Source organism: Ovis aries, chromosome 10 (assembly GCF_016772045.2).
Source record: "Ovis aries strain OAR_USU_Benz2616 breed Rambouillet chromosome 10, ARS-UI_Ramb_v3.0, whole genome shotgun sequence".
NCBI lineage: Eukaryota > Metazoa > Chordata > Mammalia > Artiodactyla > Bovidae > Ovis > Ovis aries.
In genome coordinates this window covers 21758287-21784787 of record NC_056063.1, presented here as the reverse complement: position 1 = coordinate 21784787, position 26501 = coordinate 21758287, and the positions used below count along the sequence as shown (strand labels likewise).

The window sequence follows — 26501 nt, the reverse complement described above, 5'->3', positions numbered from 1 at the left end:
GTGAGTTTGGAGGTGATTCTGTTTGGATTTTGACAGAGTTTTGGCTAGTGAGTCCTGATACACTGTTATATTTTAGGTCATTCATGAAGAATTCAGTCACCCACTTTTACATAAAGCAAGACCATCTGCTTCTCCACCTGCTGGGAAGGTGGCCCCTGGTAAGAAGGACTTAAGTGTGCAATCAAAAGATATTTATTGTGTGTGTCTTGCGCAGTGATTTATAGTATATGGTTGACAACATTAGCAGGGAAATTCCTCCAGATTTATTGAATGTGGACAAAAATATGAGCGCTATAAGCAGGACTTCCCAAGTGGTGCTTGTGGTAAAGAACCCATCTGTTGATGCAGGAGACATGAGATGAATTTATTATAGCAATAATATGATTTCTTATTAATCTCAATGCCTGAGATCTACAACACAGCTTTATATTAAACCCAGACAATTCTAGTCTACCTTTATGAAGCCTCGTACTAGCTGCAACTGGAAAATCTGCCCAAATCGGCCTATGAAGTTTCAATCTCTGGGTCAGGGAGATCCCTTGGAGGAGGGCAGGGTTACCCACTCCAGTATTCTTGCCTGGAGAATCCCATGGACAGAGGAGCCTGGTGGGCTACAGATCATAGGGTCGCAAAGTCAGACACGACTGAAGCTACTTAGCATGCACAAGCATTATGAACAGGAGAAAAATTTTTGTTGAGTGGTGACCTGTGGGCGTGCCTGTACATCCAGCTCATTCATGACCTGGAGGATTCATCTCCTCTCTTCTCATCAGTCAGGAAAACTTGATGAAGCAGTGGATTTGCTGATAAAGGGAGGCTCAAAGGGGTAGGATCCAAGCTTAACTTTTGTGTAGGGAAGGGGTAGAGAGTCAGAGAAGGGTCACAGACAGACATGGAATCACGAGATGAAGCTTGTGTTTTTGAACTAGAGAGAATGGACTGAAGATTAAGAGTTCTCTTGCAGAGGCTGGTTTGAGCTGAAGTTAGGATCTTGGACCTAACTGGTAACAGTAGGAGAATTGTTACTATGTGATTCCCAAAGAAAGCAGGCGATACCTTATGGTAATGAGAAATAGGGGAGCTGCTTTAGTGACAGTGTCAGGAATCAGCTGATGAAACACTGTATGTGTGTTTGTGTGTATGCGTAAGACAGACAGACATTAAAGAGAAAAATTACTAATTCAATTAACATTGTGAAATAAGAACAGCAGGATTTTTCAATTCCTTTCAATTCAGTTGCTCAGTCGTGTCTGACTGCAAGTCCATGGGTTGCAGCACGCCAGGCCTCCCTGTCCATCACCAACTCCCGGCATTTACTCAAATCCATGTCCATTGAGTTGATGATGCCATTCAACCATCTCATGCTCTGTCGTCCCCTTCTCCTCCTGCCTTCAATCTTTTCCAGCCTCAGGGTCTTTTCAAATGAGTCAGTTCTTTGCATCAGGTGGCCAAAATATTGGATTTTCAGCTTCAGCGTCGAATGAATGAATGAATATTCAGTCCTTCCAATAAATATTCAGGACTGATTTCCTTTAGGATGGACTGGTTGAATCTCCTTGCAGTCCAAGGGACTCTCAAGAATCTTCTCCAACACCACAGTTCAAAAGCATCAATTCTTCGGCGCTCAGCTTTCTTTATAGTCCAACTCTCGCATCCATACATGACCACTGGAAAAACCCATAGCCTTGACTAGACAGACCTTTGTTGGCAAAGTAATGTCTCTGCTGTCTAGGTTGGTCATAACTTTTCTTCTAAGGAGCAAGCGTCTTTTAATTTCATGGCTGCAGTCACCATCTGCAGTGATTTTGGAGCCCCCAAAAATAAAGTCTGTCACTGTTTCCACTATTTCTCCATCTATTTGCCATGAAGTGATGGGACCAGATTGCCATGATCTTAGTTATCTGAATGTTGAGCTTTAAGCCAACTTTTTCACTCTCTTCTTTCACTTTCATCAAGAGACTCTTTAGTTCATCTTCACCTTCTGCCATAAGGGTGGTGTCATCTGCATATCTGAGGTTATTGAGATTTCTCCCGGCAATCTTGATTCCAGCTTGTGCTTCTTCCAGCCCAGCGTTTCTCATGATGTACTCTGCAAAGAAGTTAAATAAGCAGGGTGACAATATACAGCCTTGACATGCTCCATTCCTGATTTGGAACCAGTCTGTTGTTCCATGTCCAGTTCTAACAGTTGCTTCTTGACCTGCATATAGGTTTCTCAGGAGGCAGGTCAGGCGGTCTGGTATGCCCATCTCTTTCAGAATTTTCCACAGTTTATTGTGATCCCCACAGTCAAAGGCTTTGGCATAGTCAATAAAGCAGAAGTAGATGTTTTTCTGGAACGTTCTTGCTCTTTTGATGATCCAGTGGATGTTGGCAATTTGATCTCTGGTTCCTCTGCCTTTTCTAAATCCAGCTTGAACATCTGGAAGTTCTCGGTTCACATACTGTTGAAGCATTGCATTGGAGAATGTTGAGCATTGCATTGCTTTACTAGCGTGTGAGATGAGTGCAATTGTGTGGTAGTTTGAACATTCTTTGGCATTGCCTTTCTTTGGGATTGGAATGAAAACTGACCTTTTCCAGTCCTGTGGCCACTGCTGAATTGTCCAAATTTGCTGGCATATTGAGTGCAGCACTTTCATAGCATCATCTTTTAGGATTTGAAACAGCTCAACTGGAATTCCATCACCTCCACTAGCTTTGTTCCTAGTGATGCTTCCTGAGGCCCACTTGACTTTACATTCCAGGATGTCTGGCTCTAGGTAAGTGATCACACCATTGTGATTATCTTGGTCGTGAAGATCTTTTTAATATAGTTCTGTGTATTCTTGCCACCTCATCTTAATATCTTCTGCTTCTGTTAGGTCCATGCCATTTCTGTCCTTTATTGTGCTCATCTTTGCATGAAATGTTCCCTTGGTATCTCTAATTTTCTTGAAGAGACCTCTAGTCTTCCCCATTCTATTGTTTTCCTCTATTTTGCATTGATCACGGAGGAAGGCTTTCTTATCTCTCCTTGCTATTCTTTGGAACTCTGCATTCAGATGGCTGTATCTTTCCTTTTCTCCTTTGCCTTTTGCTTCTCTTCTCTTTCTTTTCTTCTCATCTATTTGTAAGGCTTCCTCAGAAAACCATTTTTCCTTTTTACATTTCTTTTTCTTGGGGATGGTCTTGATCACTGCCTCCTGTACAATGTCACAAACCTCCATCCACAGATCTTCAGGCACTCTGTCTATCAGGTCTAATCGCTTGAATCTATTTGTCACTTCCACTGTAAAATTGTAAGGGATTTGATTTAGGTCATACCTGAATGGTGTAGTGGTTTTCCCTACTTTCTTCAATTTTAAGTTATTCAATTAAATGGCAGGATTTTTAGCCATAACCAAATATCTCAGCTTCAAGGATGAGGAGGAACCAGTGAGAGAGAAATATTACCCACTGTGATGGAGAAATTGTTATAAACTTAAGAAAGTTATAAAGGGAAAGTGAATGGATAATTCTGCTATGTTTAATTTGATTTGACATCATTATGTTTTGGTCTAGATTGAGAATGTTTAGAAAGTAGATAAGTAGAGCATGAGAGAAAGTGTATTGTCTACATTTCCAGTATAGGACAGACAGGGAAACAGGAACACGTGGGTAAAGCTGATAAATACCAACATGTTAGAAGACCCACTCACTCATCCATTTCAAACAACAGTGGGACCTGAATGCTGCGGCCTGATAACCCAAGCTCTGATGACTACATTTAATTACTTGTAATTAATTTAGTTAATAATTGAACTACTAAACATGCCATTATGTTATGCATATTGTTTCTGTAAATGTTAATATTCGCTCGTAAGTTCTTAAATAGTAGACGATTAAGTAATTAAATATTACTAGAACTATGTATGGAGAAGGAAATGGCAAACCGCTCCAGTATTCTTGTCTGGAGAATCCCATGGACAGAGGGGCCTGGCGGTCTACAGTCCATGGGGTCGCAAGAGTCGGGCACGACTGAGCGACTAAAGAGAGAGAGGAACCATGTAAAGGAACCCTGGCAAGAATGATTTCTTCCATCCAAAGAAAATGCGTAGTCATTTTCCATCAGCCCTTCTCTTTGTGAGTATAAATGTTTCTGGTTAGACTTTCACTTTCACTTTTCACTTTCATGCATTGGAGAGGGAAATGGCAACCCACTCCAGTATTCTTGCCTGGAGAATCTCAGGGACGGGGGAGCCCGGTGGGTTGCCGTCTATGGGGTCGCACAGAGTCAGACACGACTGAAGCGACTTAGCAGCTGCAGCAGCAGAGTGAACTTATGTTTCAAGTGAACATAAATGTTTCTGGTTAAAATGTGTTATGAAATGCTCCGTATGCTTGTACTCTCACAAGTATAAAAAAAATTTTTTAATGAAGTTGTTTTCTTTTGGTTAAATAGATTCTAAAATACAGAAAGTGAGATTCCAGGGAAAGTGCCTACCAGGATCAAGGATAACAGTGCCAAATAAGAGGAAGGACGTATTATATAGAAATGAATGGAGACCACCAGCTGGAGCCCAGACGCCCGTATCTGTAAGTCATGCTAAAGCATTCCTGTTGTTTTAGCAGATGGTCTGTTCTACAGAACTTCTTGCGCATGTTCGTGAGGTACGAGGTTCACTAGTTTTGTACTTATAATAAAATTCTGTCATTAGCATTAAAGTGGTAGTTCATGGGACAGCTTCTAGTTGTTATATATATTTTTAACAATGCTGTATTTTCTTATAGGTATTGTATGTATTAGTTTTTTTAGTAATTCAATTCCTTTTAATGTCTTTAAATAAATGAAGTTTTTCTATATAGGACAAATGAGTAGAATAGCAGCAGAAAACTTTCTGCATTCATACTCCTAATTCTGATGTTGTATGTAATTGAGGAATTTTTATTATAAAATCATTGATTTTTTTTTTCCTGAGTTGCTTTATGCCAGTTATTTGAATCCATTTCATCAGAATGTTGAATCTTTTAGTTTTTTCTAGTGAAATGCTTCTGGCATATAAAATACCTGTTGTATTTTAACTGAAGAATGATATTCTTAAAGAAGGCTCATGGTATAATTACAGGACCATTTGAAGTACATTTCCTAAGTGTTTACTTGCTATCTAGACATTTGATGGCACCCCACTCCAGTACTCTTGCCTGGAAAATCCCATGGACAGAGCAGCCTGTTAGGCTACAGTCCATTGGGTCTCGAAGAGTCGGACATGACTGAGTGACTTCACTTTCACTTTTCACTTTCATGCACAGGAGAAGGAAATGGCAACCCACTTCAGTGTTCTTGCCTGGAGAATCCCAGGGACAGGGGAGGCTGGTGGGCTGCTGTCTATGGGGTCGCACAGAGTTGGACACGACTGAAGCAACTTAGGAGCAGCAGCAGCAGCAGTTTTAGCAAATATGTTGGTGTACAGATAGATTTTTGAAACTATTAAATTATTGCCCTTTATTTGATGGAATGTGGCTTAACTTATTAAAGAATTTTGAAAGTATGTTGTAATTTAGAATACTCTGTAGCAAACCTGCAGGAGGCAAAAAAAACAAAAAACAAAAACCCACAAGAGAAAACATCTAAAAGATTTGTAAGTGGATGATATTAGGAGAACATATTGCTGGGTTCTTCAATCCTCTGAAAACTTCTGCTAATGCAGTGCAATGGGAGGTCTCCGCAGGAACTATCTTGAATGTTGTTATTACCGTTTGGGATTTTAGAGAAAATCCTAAAGAAGCTGTTTTTCCCTTCCAATACTTTTCTGTATTTCTAGCCATTTTTCAACTAACTAGTAGTACCTTCTTTTGGGTTGTACATAGGTAAGCATTATAAAACTAAGAAAACAACTTGACACTTTAAATGTTGAATTTGTATTTAGACTGATAAGCCAGACTTTACACATTTACTTTAATATTTGATTAGGATTATGTGAGTGTGCCATTTTTGTAAGTTAAAGATGGTCAAATATCTATAATTTCATATTTAATCTAACATTTATATTGTGTGTGTGCTCAGTCGTGTCCAAATCTTTGCAACCCCACGGACTGTAGCTCGCCAGGCTCCTCCATCCATGGGATTCTCCAGGCAAGAATACTGGAGTGAGTTGCCATTTCCCCCTCCAGGGGCTCTTCCTGTGTATATGAACAACAACAAATAAGTTTATGAAAAATAGGAAATAATAACACAGCTTAGTTTCATATCTTGGGTTGGATAGATACTCGCTAGGTATTTTTGATACACTAGTCATGAAGTACAGGTGACTCATATTTTCACCTGAGCAAAATTATTAACTATGGTGCTGCAGGCCTTTGGCCTCTAAAACATTTTTCAGTTCTAGGATTTGGGGATTGTAAGATTACTGAAAAACGAGTCTAGAGTGAGAACAACAAGATAACTTCTATGCCTTGTCTTAGCTATGGTTGCTACCAAGCAGTCAGTTATTATAGATTTTAATCCTGTATTAAAAAATACAACTCTCTTCCTTTTAATCCCTCAGGTAAAAGCAGTAGAAAGGCCCAAACTTGCTGCTGTGTGTGGACATTATCATCATTTTTATGCTCAACTTGACTTGTTGAGGGAGAGAGCGCACGGACCAAATTACCACCATGTTCCTCAAAAAGATAGCAGAGATGAGGAGAGTTATGATCAGGAAGAAAGCCACAGTCCACCTCCAAGTCAATGGTAATGTCAGAGTCTAACTTAAACTTTCATCCTCTGAATATATCTTGCTATATCAGCATTTATTTTGAAGTCTGTCCAAATTCTCCTAAAACATCCAGGAGGAATCTCCAGACTGTTCATTTAAAATACTTAATTCACCGTTCCCTTGACACTTTTTCATCTCAAGTTTCATGTAACTAGTCTTATTCATGTTGCCATTTGACTGTGGGCACAGATTCACACTCTTGAATTTTTCATATTGTTTTCTTCTTTCTGGTAATGCCGGAGACCTGGGTTTGATCCCTGGGCTGGGAAAATCCCCTGGAGAAGGGAACAGCCACCTACTCCAGTATTCTGGCCTGGAGAATCCCATGGTTGTATAGTCCATGGGGTCGGAAAGTGTTGAACATGACTGTGCAACTTTGACGTTTCACTTTGAACTCAGAATGTCACAGGCGATTTGTGAATCTCATCATGAAGCCGAAAATCCGCTTGTCAAATTGCTGCCTATAACAAGTTAAAACTTCTACTCAAGCTGAACGTTTCTATTTCCTAAGGCTTGCTGAATACCTTCAGAGGAAATGTGAAGCTCAACAATATAAGTTGAAAGTGGAAAAGCAATTGGTAAGACAAAACCAAATATAAGAGGCCATCAGAAATTTCTAACGCTTTCTCTGTTCTCAAATATTCATGGTTCCTTAAGTCGAAGTTCATTCCACGTAGAAGATTAAGGCTAGTTTTTAACAGCTAAAGAAGAATATTGGGAATAGGCTTCAATTAGGGTCTGAGAAGCCTAGTCCCTTCCCTGGCTCCATCACTTGCTGTGTGATGTTAGGCAGAACATGCAGCCTCTCTGAGCTTTCTCTATAAAAGCTGTAGATAAGCTTCAAGGTCCCCTTCAGTGCTGCTTTTCTTTGATTCTAGTTTATTAGAATTCTACACATTTTTAAAAAGGGATTCTCGTATTGGATTTGAAATGAAAGTTAAACTTTACCCTTAAGTATAGTGTCAAAATGCTGGGGCTGAGTGAAACTGGATATACATCCTGTTTGCATTGCTCTTACTTTGAGCTGCTCAAAAGCTTTAGTTCTCTTCCCCTATCTAACCCCAAGCTCCAGGGGTTGCTGAACTTTTATAGATATTTGATTCCGCAATTACAGTTTGCCAGTTCAGAAAACAAATCTAGGTGTCTTCCATGGTAACATAAAATATTGATTGCTTAGAATAAACAGTACCAATGGTTTTATTCATTTACTTTTTTAAAAGTTTCATGCTTAATCTAAGAAAATTCTGCTCACTGTAGAAAAAAACTCAATATAATTATTATCAAATAGTGAGATTGATAATATAATTATTGCTTAAAGGATGAAGTGAAGGTCAAGCCATAAGATGGTTCCAGAATGCAAATACACTTGATAAATTACTTTATTCCAATAACAGGGCCTTCGTCCGTCTTCTGCTGAGCCAAATGACAACCAGAGACAAAAGCTAAGAAGCGATGGGGAAGGACCTAGATTCTGGGGGCTGCAGTTCAGGAGAAATGAAATGAAGGAGCAGGTTAGGAACTGTCTGCTTCCAAGGGCTGCCGCTATATTTCTCTCGTTGTCTTTGTATTGTAATACTGTGTTGCTTTAGGGAGGGCGCAGCAACCCACTCTGGTATTAATATTCCTGCTTGGAAAAGCCCATGGACAGAGGAGCCTGGGGGGCTACAGTCCATAGGGTCGCACGACTGAAGCAACTTAGCACGCACAAACGCCGGGTATTATTGTTTTTAGCATCTATGGTGCACCTGAGAGAGCCCACTACACAAACACTTGCTGGATGTGTGATGCACCAGGCTGAGGGCTCAGGGGAGACACAGACATGTATTTCACCTTCTCAGAGAATGCAGTGTAGCTGAGTTCATAGGGCTTTTTACCTTGGATTGATCAAGTAACTGTCCATCCTGAACATTTTTGAAATTTGTATTAGTTCCCTCAGGCTGCTGTACAACACGCTGGGCAGTTTGAAGCAAGAGAAATTTACTGTCTCAAATTTTCTGGAGGCTTGAAGTCCAAAGTCAAGATGTCAGCAGGGCCATGCTCCCTCTGAACTCTGGAGAGGAGTACCTCTTTGCCTTTTTCTGGCTTCTGGTAGTTGGTCTGTGATGCTCAGATATCCTCACTTGCAGTGACCCAACTCAGTCTCTGCCACTGGACGTGTGACCAGTGACCATCCTCCTCGTGTGACCATCTTCGTCTTCTTTTTTTTTTTTTTAAGGAGTCTGCTTATTTTTTAAAAAATTTTTTATTATTTTTTATTTTTTGGCCACACCATGTGGCATGGGGCCCTTAGTTCCCTGGCCAGGGATCAAACCCAAGTCCTCAGCATTAGAAGTGCGCAGTGTTAACCACTAGACTGCCAGAGAAGTCCCTGGCCATCTTCTTAACAGGACAGCTGCTGTATGCATTAGGGACCCACTCTGCCCCAGTTGTGAACACGTCTTAGCTTAACTATTCACCTCTGCAATGACACTGTCTCCAAATATGATCTCATTCTGAGGTCCTGGGGCTTAGGACTCCAGCGTATCTGTTTGGGGACACAAAACTCAGCCTATCATAGGATTATATGTAGAGAAATTGTATGTCAGTAACATATTTGGGGTTATATACACAAAAGAGATTGTTCCAAGAGACCTTATCCTCACTGGTGGAAGTACCCCAGGCAAAGTATAAGGCAGATTATCATTTTGGGGAGCACTGACTTTTCCCTTACTACATATCACACGTTTCTAAAATCATAGGCTGTCTTGGGGATTTCCCTGGCTGTCCAGTGATTAGCACTCCATGCTTCCAATGCAGGGGCTGTGGGTTCAATCCCTGGTCAGGGAACTAAGATCCCACGTGCCGTGAGGCATAGCCAAAAATAAAAAATAAAATAAAAATAAAATCATAGGCTGTCTAGAGAGTATTCTGTCAAGCTGTTCGCAAACATTTAACATTTCCAAATTGGGATTGCTTTCCAGGAATATTGGAAGCAGTTAGAGGAAATACGCCAACAGTATCACCATGACATGAAGGAAATTAGAAAGAAGATGGGGTGTGAAGTGGAGGTAGGTAAATTCATTCTTCTAAAGGAAATGTTGAGGGACTGCCCTGGCAGTCCAGTGGTTAAGACTTCTCTTTCTAATGCAGGGGGTGTGGGTTCGATCCCTGGTTGGGCAACTTAGATCCCACATGCCTCGTGGCCAAAAAATCAAAGCATAAAATAGAAACAACATTGTAATGAATTCAATAAAGACTTTAAAAATGACCCACATTAAAAACAAAATGTTTAAAAAACGGGAACAAAATGTTGCTCTATTGATTCAGAGCTAACTAAACTGAGCAGATATTAACAGTAATGATCTTCTAAAAATATAATTTTAGATATTTAACTATATTTGACCGTGCTGGATCTTTGTTGCTGTGCGGGTTTTTCCTAGCTGTGGTGAGCAGGGGCTCCTCTCCATTACCTGCTCGGCTGCTCTGCAGAGCTCAGGCTCTAGGGCGTGTGGGCCTCAGTCACTGTGTGTGTGGACTTAGTAATTGCAGTTCCCAGACTCTAGAGTACAGGCTGATTAACTGTGGCCCATGGGAGTAATGATCTTCTCATCAAAAAGACAAACTGTATCATGCAAACTTTTTTTTTTTTAATAGGAAAACTGTCAGATGTAATGGAAGCCCCACTTTAATATGGTTTACTTGAGGCTTCACAAGGTGATGGGGCTGAGAGTCTCAGTGAAGAGTGCCTGTTATTAAATATGGTTGATCGTGTTCCCTGTGAGTCAGTCAATAAGTATTGACCAAGCAGGTATTTTATTCCAGAACCGGATTAGACACAGTGCTGGGAGCCAGCACACGAGATCCCACCCATGACAAGGTCATGAGGAGAAGACCTGACAAGCAGGCAGATCAGGACTCCAGGGATTTCGAAAAGCTGCCCCAGGCGCTCATCTTAAAGATGATATCTATCTTTCTGATGCTTGCTGTACTAGACTGCTCCCTAATTTCTGTGACACAGGCAGAAGGCCTTCCCCGATCTCTTTCCAAACAAAATCAACTTTAATCAATATGTCCCCCAGACGGTGGCATCCTATAAGATTATCCAGGATGAGAAGAGTATTTCAATCTAAACCCTTTTTTGCTAGCATTTTAGTTTGATTGACAAATGTGTTTATGCCCTTAGTACTAATGCCCATGACTGTTCACAACACCTTAATCATAAACAGCATAAAGAACCTGAACACACAAAAGGCCCTAATAGGCACAGAGCCCTTCGGGGGGTGAGGAAGCCCTATTAGAGAACATAAAAAATATTATTCTATAGAGTTGTTACTGGATCAATGCTTGCTTGCTGTGCTCTTAATGTGCTGAGGTTGTACAATAAAAACTATGGTTAATATAGTTAGGAATTTAGAAAATAAGAGTTTAGCCCTAGTGTGAAAACAATAAGACAATTGTTAATTTTAGCCAAGAGTATAAATTTGGATGGTGACTTCTGCAAAAGAATTGACCTTTCTGTTACATGCTGCACCTTTACCCCATGAGACTGCAACTTTTCTGTTTTTTGTTAAGCTCAAGGCAAATGGAACAATAAAGAATAAGTAACAGGAAACTGGTTTTACATTCACCTGGCCTGCAGGAAAGAATGTCAATAGGCCTTAGGGCCAGAAGATAATGTACGTAAAATAAGACCCTTGTAAACATAGAAGCTGGGGAAGGCAATGGCATCCCACTCCAGTACTCTTGCCTGGAAAATCCAATGGACGGAGGAGCCTGGTCGGCTGCAGTCCATGGCGTCGCTAGAGTCAGACATGACTGAGGGATTTCACTCTCACTTTTCACTTTCATGCATTGGAGAAGGAAATGGCAACCCACTCCAGTGTTCTTGCCTGGAGAATCCCAGGGACGGGGAAGCCTGGTGGGCTGCTGTCTATGGGGTTGCACAGAGTTGGACACGACTGAAGCGACTTAGCAGCAGCAGCAGCAAACCAAGAAGTATGCAGAAAACATCCTGGGTGTCGTAAAGGGCAAACTGATGTAATGTTAAACTAACTTTTGCTTGATCATCCTTAACGTACAAACTCAACTGTCTTGGCGAGAGAGAGACAGAGAGACCAAGCTCGGGTATGAAGCAGGGTCTGCCACTTTATTCTCTTTATACCCTGAGTTTGCACGTTAAGGATGAGTGACTGAGTGACTAACACACACAACACACAAATACGCAACTGATTCTAAAACCTGTACCCTTTCTAGCATAGACACTTCTACCCATAAATAGTTGTAAAGATAAGACACCCACGTGTGAAGCAGTGATGGGATAACTGAATCTGGTTAAGCCCTGCGAGTGCATGGGAGTAGTAAACATGAGTGGGATGAGCTGGTGGAGGAATTTTCTGGAAGAAGAGAGATGGGGCCCAAACTGGGCCTGAGAAGCAGAGTGGAGTTTGGAGAGTCAGAGCTAAGGAGGAGGGCATCTGAAGGAACCACACAAAGCTTCAGGTTTGGGTGCCGTGGGAGGGGCAGGCTGGACGTGCTTATCACCAGAGCAGTGCATGCGTGCTAAGTCGCTCAGTCGTGTCTGACTCTTTGCGATCCTATGGATTGTAGTCCTCTAGGCTCTTGTCCATGGGATTCTCCCGGCAAGAATACTGGAGTGGGTTGCCATGCCCTCCTCCAGGGTATCCTCCTGACCCAGGGATCGAACCCCCATCTCTTACCTCTTCTACCTGCAGTGGCAGGCGGGTTCTTTACCACTAGTGCAACCTGGGAAGCCCAGAGCAGTGGTTTGGTTAATGGTGGAGAGCCTTGTGTTATCCTCAGCCCTGTTTTTTAAGGCAGGTCTGGGATGGGAAGCCTGCATGCAGGAAAGATGGACAGCAGACTTTTCTAGAGAGGCCAGGAAAGGAGCCCCTGGGGGAAATGGAAGGCGGCCACACAGGACAGAGGCCATAAGGGAGTTCTCTCCAGCCACGCCCCTGGAGCCTCCTTGGGCCATTGTACTGACGAGACCCCATTCAGGTCTAGCAGCTGAGGGTCAGCAAGTGGCCTTCATAACTGATGCAGAGCCAGCCTTGTTGATTGTGTATAATTTATGTTGAAGGAGGACTCAAAAATGAGCTGGAAAACCTACTTGGTGAAGAAGAGTGACCTGCCCATCCCCCATGAAGCATCTGAGGAAGAAGCCCCTGTGCAGGTGATGGTTATTGTTAGACAATGCTGTGTTTTCCAGTGAGTCTGCTCCAGGCTGGTGTTCCCATCCTTCCTTGTGCAGTAAACCCACATGGGAAAGTTTAAAAAACTCAATCAGGACCCTCTCTGGTGGTCCAGTTGTTAAGACTCCAGTGCAGGAGCGTGGGTTCCATCCCTGGTTGGGGAACTAAGATCTGGCACGTTGCATGGGGTGCTGCTCCACAAAAAAACAAACAAACAAACAAACAAACAAAAAACAGAGCAATAAAAAAAAAAATTAAAACACCTGGATTCCATCCCAAATGGTCTGGGGTGGGACCCAGGCATCTTGTTGTCAAGAGCTAGCTGGTGAGTTCGTGCAGCCAAGTTTGAGACCTGCTTCCGGGGTGGAAGAAATTTCTGTTGTCCGATGGTGTTTGAATCTGAGTCTCAAAGACACCTCTCAATAAATCTCACAGTTAGTTTATCTTCAAACTTACCTTTTTGGCATTAATAGGGCAATGGCACCCCACTCCAGTACTCTTGCCTGGAAAATCCCATGGATGGAGGAGCCTGGAAGGCTGCAGTCCATGGGGTCGCTGAGGGTCGGACACCACTGAGCGACTTCCCTTTCACTTTTCACTTTCATGCATTGGAGTAGGTAATGGCACCCCACTCCAGTGTTCTTGCCTGGAGAATTCCAGGGACGGGGGAGCCTGGTGGGCTGCCGTCTATGGGGTCGCACAGAGTCGGACATGACTGATGTGACTTAGCATAGCATAGGGAACTGTGCAGAGCTGAATGATCAAATGGCTCACAAAGGACTTCTTTTTTCCTCTGGGAGGTCTTTCCCCTTCATCTTCAATGAGGTGCCCCAAGGGCTTGATTGAGGGCAGGTGAGAGGAAGCCATGTTGAGTGAAGTGAAGCCTGAACAGCCTCCTTGAGTGTTTCTTTTTGTGAAAACCTGGGGACCTTCACAAGAGGCAGTGCCCAGAGCTCTAAAGTGGACTGAGGTTGAATTTTCTACCCAGTGTGATGAATGGGGCTTCAAGGTCTAATAATGTTTGACACGAATTTCCCCTGGGTCGGGAAGATCCCTTTGGAGGTGGATGTAGCAACCCACTGCAGTATTCTTGCCTGGAGAATCCCACGGACAGAGGAGCCTGGGCTACACTCCATAGGGTCGCAAAGAGTCGGATACAACTGAAGTGACTTAGCATGCACACACAAAGGGAAATAAGCTAAATATGACACTTCTCATGCAATTGAGACAATCAGACTGCACAGTCAAATCAGACAACCAATCTCACAAACATAAGTAAGAGAGCAGAAGTCAGAGTCTTGTTTCAGAGTGTATAATATTGCAAGGCAGGAAAACACCCTTCTCAGGGTTGCGGGGCAATCAGCCAATAACAATTCAAACTGATAGATGTGAAGTACATACAAAGGGTGTGGTCCACAGACGAGGCAGTAATCAACATCTATGTGTAGGTATGTGTTAGTCGTTTAGTTGTGTCCAACTCTTTGCAACCCTATGGACTGTAGCCCACCAGCCTCCTCTGTCCATGGGGATCCCCCAGGCAGGAATACTGGAGTGGGTTGCTATTCCTTTCTCCAGGGGAATATATATATATATATAAACACATAGAGACTCATAAATTTCTGGCTTGCAAGGAATAGTACAGTTTACCAAGATGTGGAAGAGAAGGGAGCAAGCTTGTATGTCAGGGGTGGGCCCTCAAGAGCTGCGCTTTGGCTGTGTTGAGTCAGGAAGATCTGAGAAACCACATCCCTGCTTCAGGTCTCTGCCCCACTGTTCCCTCCACCTGGAACATGCTTTCCACAGACCATCCTTAGCCAGGGTCCAACACCATTCCAGGGCTTCAATCAAATGCCAGGTAGGCTTTTCCTACATTACTGTCCTCCTCTACTCACTTTCTGAGCTATTACTCTAACCTTCTTTTCTTTATAGCACTTAACACCTTCTGAAATGACATCATTGCATTGCTGACTCATTTACCAGTAAAATGTAAGCTGTGTGTCAGTAGGGATGTTCACGTTCTGCACCATCCCATTGTGCAGGGAGTGTCTGGTCCACGGTGGGCGCTCTGTATGAGATTGTGGGGTGAATGTTAAAGTGAGGATGGTACCAAGTAGGCAGCTGAATTGAAAGACACTTCTTAAAGACACGTTTAAGAGTCATTGCATAAAGATCACATTTAATCCCTGGAAATTACTGAGACCTCCGGGTATTGTGGAGAAGGAAATGGCAACCCACTCCGGTATTCTTGCCTGGAGAATCCCATGGACAGAGGAGCCTGGGGGGCTACAGTCCATGGGGTCGCAAGAGTCAGACACAGCTGAGTGGCTAAACCACCACCATCCGTGTACTGAGGAAGAGAACAGCAGAGGGCCCAGCACTGAACCCCAAGAAAGCTCAGGGTCTAAAGTCCACCTCTTGACCGTTCTTTGGAAATTCTTGTCAGTACTTTTACAGTCTTCTCTTCTCCTTTAAATTGCCCATCAGGTTTTAGACCCTCCCCTCCTTCCTTTGTGGAGAAGGCAATGGCGCCCCACTCCAGCGTTCTTGGCTGGAGCGTCCCAGGGCCGGCGGAGCCTGGTGGGCTGCCGTCTGTGGGGTCGCGCAGAGCCAGACACGACTGAGGCGACTCGGCAGAAGCAGCAGCTCCTTCCTTTGCAGTATCACGAGCTGTGCACTTTTTTGTTTTCCTGATTAAGATCATAAGCTTCTTAAGGAAAGGATCTGATAGTCAAAATTATAATCTCTGTAAATTTTTTATTTATTTACTTTTAGTTGCATTGAGTCTTCATTGCTGCTTGCGTGCTCTCTCTAGCTGCGGCAAGCGGGAGCTACTCTTCGCTGAGGTGGGCGGGCTTCTCATCGCGGTGGCTTCTCTTGCCGCAGAGCACAGGCTCTGGGCCTCGGGTCTCAGTAGCTGTGGCACTCTGGCTTAGTTGCTGCAAAGCCTGTGGGATCTTTCCAGACCAGGGATTGAACCCATGTCCTCTGCATTGACAGGCGGATTCTTATCCTCTGTATCACCAGGAAGTCCCCAAATTACACTCTTGAATTAGATTAGGTTGTATGGGACTGAAGTGATAAATATTGTCACACCGTAGAGTTGCAATACTGGTGTTAAATGCATTAATATTTCAAGTTAATGGACCTTGTGGCCAAGCTTTTAGTGGTCTATCATTAACTTTCCTTTGCAAAATGCATGCTTTTATTCTCAAAACAACCATCAGATTCATTCAAGAAATCAAATAATGTAAATAGACCCTGCTGTGAATTCAGCAATTGTGAAAATATAATTGTTTGATCAATAGTAAATGCTAGATTTTATTTTTTCTCTAAGTTTCAGGATATCGAAAGAGACTTAAAACAAATTAAACCTCAGAACATAAAGGAAAGTAACAGTTTGGAACAAAAACATAAAGCGCAGGTAATAAACATTTTGTCTTAAAAATTTTTTTTTAATTTTAAAATATTTAATTCTTACATGCGTTCCCAAACATGAACCCCCCTCCCACCTCCCTCCCCATAACATCTCTCTGGGTCATCCCCATGCACCAGCCCCAAGCATGCTGTATCCTGCGTCAGACATAGACTGGCGGTTCGATTCTTACATGTGTCTTAAATTTTTGTATTAAAATTCTGGCAGGGTCTCTGCAGCTTGTAATCTAGTCACCTACAGGATTTCACCCACTACTATTTTATGGAATTGCCTTATTTTGTGATGTTAGACTAATGGTTTTAAGTATCTGTAATTGTCAAATTGGGAGTTGTAATTTTAAGGTTGTCATTACTAAGATTTTTTCTTGCTTTCTTCTTAGAGAGGGGTAAAATTTGAAATTAATTTAGATGAATGTATTTCTGATGAAAACACCCTCCAAGAGGAAGAGGTATGCCATTAAGTTAAATTTCTATTAGTAGAGATGAGAGAATAAGTGTCTTAGTGGCACATTTCATGAAATTTTCCCATAGAGGGTAGGGAAAATTTTCTAAACACTTCCTAGAAGGATCTCTAGTGTTCAGACAAGTCTTCCAAAATACTTAACCTTCTGTTCTTTTTAAAATTGAGATTATTCATATAAACGGATTAGTCCATTTTACTTTGCTATTATAAAGAAGATATTTTCCTCCCAACAGTAACTTTTAAATTATAGCCAGATTAAAGTAGAAGATATAATATTAATATATAATCAACAACTAATAAACTCACCTAAAATAAATGAGCATGTATATTTAAGTTGAATAACCAACAAGAACCTACTGTATAGTGCAGGAAACCCTGCTCAATATTCTGTAAGAACCTAGTTAGAAATTGAAAAAGAATAGATAACATTTATATGTATAATTCTTTTTTAATTTCTAACTAGGTTCTTACAGAAACTTTGCTATGCATTTGAAATTAATAGAACATTGTTAATCATCTATACTCTAATATGAAATAAAAAATTTAAAAAACAAAAATAAATAAGTGAGCTGTTATCTTGAAACCATGCACAATTATTTTGGATATTGATTAGTTATTGATAACTTTGTACTGGTCTTTGGGTAAATCTCAGTTATGTACTAGGGATCTCATTGAAACAGCAATAATTGCACAAATACAGTAGACTCAAACCTCATTTTATGACTTGATTTCAGCATCTTTTTTTAATCCCATTTTTTACTAAAGCTGCTAACCAATATGAAAGTTAACTGATTTGTGTTTCCATTTCACCTCTCCAAATTGGCCTTTTAAATTATCAAAAGTTAAGTATGAGTGTGTATATCTCTATGTATATTCATTACATACTCAATTTCTTTCATTTTTTTATTAGCTTAAAAATTCTTAAATGTTATCATTTCTTTCAGATTTGTGTGTTTGTTTGTGTGGTGAAGGTCCATTGTTTTAAAAAAATAGACTTCATGTTTTAGAGCAGTTTTAGTTTCATGGTAAAATTGAGCAGAAGGTACAGAGATTTCCCATATAGCTCCTGCCACACACACACACACAGCCTTCCCTCCCATCAGCACCTCCCACCAGAGTGGAACATCCATGGCAAATTAGCTGCCACATGATCAGCGCTCATCTCTGTTAACAAGGAGAAGAAATGGACAGATACATTCCTGTTTCTACCTTGTTCCAACATAGTCCCAACTTAAAACCCTGTTGATTCATGTAATAAACATATGTCGAATACTCATTGCATATTGATGAACCTACACTGGTCCATACTAATCACCCAAAGTCCATAGGTTATGCTAGGATTCACTCATTCTGTGGGTTTTGACAAGTGTAGAATGACATCATTATAGAACCATTGAAAAAGAATAGATACATTTATACGTATAACTGAAAGAAATTGAAAAAGAGTAGATACATCTATATGTATAACTGAGTCACTTCGCTACGCATTTGAAACTAACAGAACACTGTTAATCAACTATACTCCAATATGAAATTAAAAGTTTTAAAAATAAAATAAAAATGAATAATAGTTTTTAAATTTTAGAATAAAATTATAGAATCATACAGAGCATTTAGAATCATACAGAGTATTTTCACTGCCTTAAAAATCCTCTGTGCTCTACTAAGTTTTGAGATTTTACCAGCATTTTGCTACATAAAGACTTCAGTGGAGTGTTGGTAGTGAGTACTCACCTCTAACTGCTAGGCTGTAAGTGTCCCGGAGCTGTGAGTACCAGAGGGATTAGCTCTGGGGACCCAGAGTCTGAGTTGGAAGCTGAGGACCCGTCCCTCCAGTGCGTCTGTGAAATGAGGTGCTGAAATTGGCTTCCCTGATGGCTCCGATGGTAAAGAACCTGCTTGAAATGCAGGAGACCAGGGTTCGATCCCTGGGTCGGGAAGATCTCCTGGAGGAGTTGTGGCAACCCACTCCAGTATTCTTGCCTGGCGAATCCCATGGTCAGAGGAGCCTGGCAGGCTATTGTCCATGGGACTGCAAAGAGTCGGACATGACTGAGTGACTAACATTTTCAAAGTTGGGCTTCTAGAAAAAAGAATGGAGTCCCAAATGTTTCATGTACCAATTTGTTCACCCTTTGTTCTTCTTTGCTGTGATGTGCTTGAAACAGAGTGATCGTTTTAATATTAATAATGGAATGTTAGGAGCAGTTTCAGGGACCTGACTGGCAATGGTAAAGCTTAAGGCAGGGCGTGGATGAACTCATCTTTAGAGTCCCGTAGCATGGAACAGTAGGGGGATAAGATAGAAGGCAGGACGTCTGCATCAAATTAGTTGCCACATGATCAGTGCTCATCACTGTTGACAAGGAGAAGAAATGGACAGACACATTCCTGTTTCTACCTTGTTCCAAAAGAGTTCCAGCTTTAAAAGCCTATTGATTCATGTACTAAACATATACTGAATACTCATTGCATATCTTGGTAAATGCTACTACTGGGAATACAGAATAATTTTTAAACTTTCCCCCCCAAAATGTGGCTTATTTCTCATGAAACACTGTGGAATTGCTTTAGGCAGTGGATATACTGAATGAAACTTTGACCTCTGAGGATGGCATGAAGTTCATGGAATATAAATGTATGAAGGGGCAGGAAGATTATACAGACAAAGCATTTGAAGAACTCTGTTGCCCAGAAGCAGGTATGTATCCCTTGAAGGCTGCAGATGAGAAGGTAGTGTTTTATTGACAACCCATCTCGTATGCTCTCCTCACTCATCTCCTGTGACCTGACTGTCCCCTGCCCCCCACCGCTCCCTGAGCTGGGCAGAATCTGGCCTGACTCCACCCGCCGCAGAGATCACAGCCCCAGAGACCCGCCTCCTCTCTGCTCCGCCCTGCTCCCGGGGCATTTTCAGCTACTCCCTCAGCTTCCACTCCTCCACCAGCAGCTCCACGCTCATCTGGCTTTCTCAGGATCTCCTAGATGCCTCCATGGACGAGTCCCATTGTCATCTCAAACTCAGTGTGTGTACTGTCGATCTTCTGAGCCCTTTCTTCCCAGGGAGTCTTTATTTTGGGCGATGCCCTCACCAGGCTGACGGTCCTGCTGTTATGCCTGGGGTGGGTTCGACTCTGAGATGTCCCTGAGTCTCCCTCCTCCTTCTCCATTCTCTCTGCCTTGTCCTGTCTCAGCCATGTATGTAGTAGGAAGTGCGTGGGCTTTGGAGAAAAGAGTTCCAATCCCAGCTGGTATTGCTGCTTTTTGATGGTGCAGCCTTTCACATGTTACTTCAAATCTCTGAATCTCAGGCACTTCCCTGGTAGGCTAGTGGTTAAGACTCCACACTCCCAGTGCAGGGCCCACAGGGTTCTATCCCTGGTAGGGGAACTAAGATCTCACATGCTGTGTGGCCAAAAAATATATATATATATATATATATATATATATATATATATATATATATATATATATATCTGAACCTGTTTCCCCTTAGGAATGAGGATACCAATGCTTGCCACACAGACTTATTGCAAAGACTAACGTGAAAATGGACATATTAGGTGCTTAATTTAATAGCTGCTATTTCCCTAATTTTCCCTTTCCCTTCCCCTCACTCATAGGAGAGCTGTTTTACTCTCCTATGCACCCACCTCTTCTCTAGTCTTTCCCTTTCGTTCTGTAAATATTGCTATAGTCATCTTGTCATATTATTATCCTCCTCAAATTTTTAAAATTAATTTTTGCTGGAGTATTGTTGCGTTACAATGGTGTGTTAGTTTCTACTGTGCAGCAAGGCGAATCAGCTCTATGTACACGTATACCCCCTCTTTTTTGGCTTTCCTTCCTATTTCGGTCACCACAGAGCACTGAGTAGAGTTCCCTGTGCTGAATCGAATAAATATTTTTTTTTTCCAGGTGGAAATGAGGCATTATCAAAATGAAATATGAGTAGAGTTCCCTGCTCAAATTTTGTTTTGAGGGAACTCTACTCATGTTTCATTTTGATAATGCCCATGAGATACAGTTCATTGCACAAAGTAACACATGTTACGCTGCATCGCGTGATCCCGCTCGATCACCCCCCTCTCTTCTTGCACTGATGATGGGATCCACACAGCCTGTTGGAACCACATCTTCTCCTGCAGCTATGTGAGCGTTTACACAGCCTGACTCAGCTCAGTTTCCTCTTCCTAGAATAATACGCGTTGCCTCACTTCCACCTGGAAAAATCTGTATTCAGTTCAGCAGAGAATCCCCAGCTTCTGCCCGACTGCTAGGTGGAAGGGACCTCAGAGATGAGTGACGCCTGACTCTGCCTTCACAATCATAGAACTGTCATGAAGCAGTGAAAGGCGGCACAAAACCTGCTTTTTGAGCCCCAGTTCTAATCATTAGTTTGATACTGAAAATGGACTCAATTTAAACTAGGTTCCTGTAATTATTATTCAGGCTGAACAATTCCCCATGTGTTTCTTGACCTCTGTCTTTCTCTTGTGAATTATGTGCTCATATCCTTCATCTATTTTTCTACTGAATATGTCATTTTTTTAATTTATAAGACTCATTTAAGTAGAACCTTTGCCTGAAATACCTATTGCAAATATTTTCCCCAGTTGGTCTTTAGATCTCATTGACAGTATCAATAGCAGATATGTGTGTGAGTGTATATGTGTGTGTACTTATAACTTGGGAATAAACTCCATAAGAATCAAGCAGAGCAAATGAAGGAAACCATAAAACCTTACTGAGGGAGTTAAAGACTGTTTGAATAAATGTAGAGAAAAGAGTCGGACACAACTGGGCAACTGAACAACAACAACAGTGCTGTTATATATTAGAAATATTCATTCCAAATAAATATGTGGATTTTGGGCAATTTCAATCAAAAGCACAATAGGAGTTTTTTTCTGGTGTAAAGAGATCTTGGCAGATTGCAGAATCTTGGAGATCCTTTTTAAAAAATATGTATTTATTTATGGCTGTGTCGGATCTTATGTAGTGCTTGAGCTGAGTACTTGCAGCTTGAGGGCTTAGTTGCCCCATGGCATGTGGGATCTTAATTCCTCAAACAGGGCTCATACCCCTGTCCCTTGCATTGGAAGGCAGATTCTTAACCACTGAACCACCAGGGAAGTCCCTTGGAGATTCTTAACTAGCCAAAAAAATCTAGAAAAGAAGAGCAGTGAGTGGTACTTGTCTTCCAAATATCAAACTATATTATATAAATTACAGTGATTAAAACAATATGATACAAAATTTTTTAAAAATTAGTGAAAAAAGACAAAGTTTAGAAACAAACTCTAGTATGTATTATAATTTAGCATATGCTAAAAGTCACATCATGTTAATGGGAATTAAATAAATGAATTAAATAAATGCTCTAGAACTAATTGGTTAACAATTTGGAGGGAAATTATGAAATCAGACTCTAGATAATGATACAGCAAAACAAATTCCAAGCTAAAATCAAAGGGTTTATATGTTAAAAGTGAAACTGTATGTTATAAAATAAAGTGAAAGAAAATGTGAGTATTTTTCAAATAGGGAAGAATTCGCTATTCAAAATACATAGGAAAAAAAAATCACAGAATAAATTAGTAATAGATTCAGCTTTAACAATGAAAGGCTTTGGTAAAGCAAATATTACTAGCTCTTAGAACTGTCATTTTCAATATTTTACTTAGGGAAAATAGTCATAAATGTAAAAAATGAGTTCATTATAGTGTTGTTTATTGTAGTAAAAAATTCTAGCAATCTAAAAATCCAACAAAAGAGAATTAAGTTAAAATGTATTCATAAAACAGGATATCCAGTTTGCTTTAAAAGTGGTATAGAGCAATATTTAATAATTCAGATAGGATATATTGCTAATTGGAAAGAACAAATTATAAAAGGGTATGTAGTATTTGGCCCATTTTTTTTTGTTTCAAAACGAAGCAAAAACAAAAGGTAGGAAGGAAAATTTGCAACTGTAATCATCTTCTGGACAGTGGGATTGTGGAAATTTTGGTTTTCTTCTTTATTTATCTGATCTCCAAATTTCCTATAATGAAACATAGAAACAAATTTTCTAAAAACCGTGTTACTTTTGAAATTAAGATAGGGGACTTGGCTGCTGGTCCAGTGGTTAAGAATATGGGCTTCTACTGCAGGGAGCCCAGGGTCAACCCCTCCTTGGGAACTAAGGTCCCGAATGCCGCAGTGTGGCCAAAAGATAAAGTAAGGAAATGGAATAGGTGCATTTCCGTGGAAACTACTAAAGTTCACATAATGCCCATTCATTCAGTGCTGTTAATATTTCTTTAGCATTAAATATATTGTCTAGTCAATCAAATGTTAATAATAAAAATGAAACAATTTTAAACCTGTTTATAACTTCAGAACTTAAAAGTTCAGTGGCCTGAAGTAACAAATACTGTAAACTTGATGGCTTATTAACAACATTTATTCAATATTTCACACACTTCTGGAGGCTGGAAAGTCCAGGATCATGATGCTGGTAGATTCAGGGTCTGGTGAGGGCCTAATTCCATCTTTTTGCTGTGTCCTCACAAACCAGTCCATCCTAAAGGAAATCAGTCCTGAATATTCATTGGAAGGACTGATGCAGAAGCTGAAGCTCCTGTCCTTTGACCACTTGATGCGAAGAGCCGATTCATTAGAAAAGACCCTGATGCTGGGAAAGATTGAAGGCAGGAAGAGAAGGGGACGACAGGACGAGATGGGTGGATGGCATCATCGACTCAGTGGGCATGAATTTGAGCAAACTCCAGGAGAGAGTGAAGGACAGGGAAGCCTGGTTTGCTGCAGTCCATGGGGTCTCTGACAGGACTCAGCGACTGAACTACAACCCTTAGTGGAAAAGATGAGGGAGCTCTCTGGGGTCTCTTTCATAAGAGCATTACTCATATTCATGAGGCTTCACCCTCGTGACCTAATCACCTCCCCACAGTCCCTCCTCCTAATACCATCACCTTGGGCATGAGGTTTGGACATCTGAATTGGTGGGCGGGGGCGGGGGGGGGCGGTGCGGGTAAAGGAGGGATGGCATGCAAACATTCAGTCCATAATAATCTGTATTAGAAGGATGGTGGTGACTTCTGTTTTTGAATGTGCCAGCTGATGGATTCCAGGTTTCCTAAGGACCATTTGGTGCTATTAGTCACACTTTGCTGCTTTGAGATGAACGAGTTATTTCCTTATACCCAGAGTTGTGCGTTCCGGATGCCACTGCCGCAGGGCACAGGAGACAGTGGGCCCCAGGAGCTCCTCAGACTCTGCTGCAAATGATGGCCTCGGCCGGTGTCACCTCCACCTGCTCCACCTGCTCCGCCATGCCTGAGGGTGAGGCTGACATCAGTGGCTTAAATCATCAGCAAGAGGAGAGAGAGGCTCCAGACACAGCTGTGTTCACCCCAAATGCCAGTGCTCACTCTGACCGGATAGTTCTCACTTTTCAGTATGGTCCTATAAGCATGAAAGAAAAGTCACTCAGCAGTGTCCGACTCTTTGCAACCCCATGGACTGTAGCCTACCAGGGTCCTCTGTCCGTGGGATTCTCCAGGCAAGAGTACTGGAGTGGGTTGCCGTTTCCTTCTCCAGGGGATCTTCCCAACGCAGGGATTGAATCCAGGTCTCCCACTTTGCAGGCAGACGCTTTACCATCTGAGGCACCAGGGAAGCCCTACAGTCCGTATAGGTTTGTATCAAATACTTGTCAAAAGATACTGTTTTAGATTAGGCTTGTGGCCCAGATGGTAAAGAATCTGTCTGCAGTGCAGGAGACCCAGGTCTGATCCCAGGGCTGGGAAGATCCCCTGGAGAAGGAAATAGCAACCCACTCCAGTATTCTTGCCTGTTGAATCCCATAGACAGAGGAGCCTGGTGGGCTACAGTCCATAGGACTGCAAAGAGCCAGACACGACTGAGCAACCAGCGCTTCCGCTTCCTACCTCTGCAGAGACTTGCCTACTAATTATTCTAGACAATTGACCACTGTAGCTGTGAGAATGTAAGGGAGGAAAGATCCAGGCTCCCACCTCCCTCTCAAGGAGGGACAGGTGGCTTCATTTGCTTTCCTGTGCTAGCCCAATAACTCTCTTGCAATGTCTTGGAGGGCCATTTTTTTTCATCAGTAACATCAGAATCGAAATATTAGCTATCCCACAAGATTTAGAGAGTTAGTGCAAAGATACACATTAAATTGCTTTGTAAGCCAATGTACTATTTCAGTGTTGGGACAGTTTAGAATGTGATGGTATTTTCAACGTAAATTCTTTTGTTTACATCTGAGCTTCTGTCATAGTCTTTCCTCATCAGAGAGTCCCTGCAATACCTGGGTGTGATCTTACAGGTGGTGGAGATTTTTATTGCTCATTTCCTATGTTCTTGATAACGTGGGGCCGTGTGTGCTAAGTTACTTCAGTGGTGTCTGACTCTTTGCGATCCTGTGGACTGTAGCCTGCCGGGCTCCTCTATCTATGGGATTCTCTAGGCAAGATTACTGGAGTGGGTTGCCTTTCCCTCCTCCGGGGGATCTTCCTGACCCAGGAATCAAGCTTGCTTACATCTCCTACATTGCAGGCTGGTTCTTTATCTCTAGCACCACCTGGGAAGCTCATGTGGGGCTGAGGGAGAGCTAAAATTTATGTCCATCTTATAAGTTGAAGTCTGTATTACTGAAGTTAGTAATTAAAAGTATTTGAATGGACCCATATTTATACTCTTACAAAATATATCATTAAGTTTACAGAAAAGGGCTTGCAAACATAATACAATTTAATCCATCCTAAGCCAGTGAAACAATAAGGAGGGAAACTGAATTTAAAATAAACGATAGAATAGAAATGTCAACGTACCAAAATAGCCAGTTTGCAAAGCCAAAAATGACTCTCCTGCCTAGTGGCTCTGTGACAGTCATACTGTCACTGAACTTGTCTTAGCTTCTTTACTCATAAAATGAGGGGTGGGATTAGGTTATCTCCAAGGTTCTTGCATTCTGTGATTTTAAAAACTCCATTGAAGAAGCATCTTTATTGTCACTAATCCAGTCTCCTTTTCAGACGGCCGAGTGATTGAGATTGAAGGCGGTCCAGAAAACAGGAGACGGTGGCAGCGAGAAGCCCCGGGAACTTTACTGAGTGTTTTGGCAGGAGCACAGCTAACCAGTAGCTCGCTTTCTGCCAATGATGGAGAATGTGGTATGTAGTTTAAGCACATCCCCAACCCCCTGCAGAATTTTGTCAGACATGGAAATGCAGGATGGGGATAAGAATAGCCTGGAGAGAGAATTGAGAGGGTGTCAAAGCCTTTTCAGAAGCTGATTTACTTTGTCCAAGCCTGTTCCAGATGCATTAATGAAAGACTTGAGCTTCTGAAAAAAGTGGAGTCATTTTCTGTAACGGGATCGGTTGATGAGTGATGAAAATTAGGTAGGAAGGGCAGGTGGCTTTGTAGATGATGAGCTAGGGCTTAGCTCTACTTGACAGAGTCCATTTAATCTGACAGCTATTCAGCAGACTCAAATTACCATGCAGTGGGCAATAAAATACGTCTTAATATAGGTTTTTTTTTTTTTTTGGCTTTGGGTTTTTTTTTTTGCCTCTAACTTTTAGCAAGATTATGCTTGTATTGGCTTCAAAAGTTGTTGTTTTCTAAAGGTTGAGGGAATTTGCATCACAGTGAGGATCTGGTGTG

The 26501-nt window shown here is 41.7% G+C and overlaps 1 protein-coding gene across 5 annotated transcripts in view; it reads left to right on the top strand.

Moving 5' to 3' along the window:
* Positions 1–26501, top strand: part of NEK5 (NIMA related kinase 5) — a 66732-nt gene that overhangs the window by 28537 nt on the left and 11694 nt on the right. Inside the window, exons 10-21 of one of the 5 annotated variants that reach the window (XM_027973575.3) lie at positions 77–158; positions 4424–4557; positions 6507–6691; positions 7228–7294; positions 8111–8227; positions 9677–9763; positions 12796–12888; positions 16242–16328; positions 16720–16788; positions 19377–19503; positions 24015–24149; positions 25868–26005. In XM_027973575.3, coding sequence (XP_027829376.2) covers positions 77–158; positions 4424–4557; positions 6507–6691; positions 7228–7294; positions 8111–8227; positions 9677–9763; positions 12796–12888; positions 16242–16328; positions 16720–16788; positions 19377–19503; positions 24015–24149; positions 25868–26005 — 1321 coding nt within the window. The remainder of the gene's footprint in view (positions 1–76; positions 159–4423; positions 4558–6506; positions 6692–7227; positions 7295–8110; positions 8228–9676; positions 9764–12795; positions 12889–16241; positions 16329–16719; positions 16789–19376; positions 19504–24014; positions 24150–25867; positions 26006–26501) is intronic. The other 4 variants (XM_027973579.3, XM_027973577.3, XM_042254769.2 and 1 more) reach the window with 4 other exon arrangements.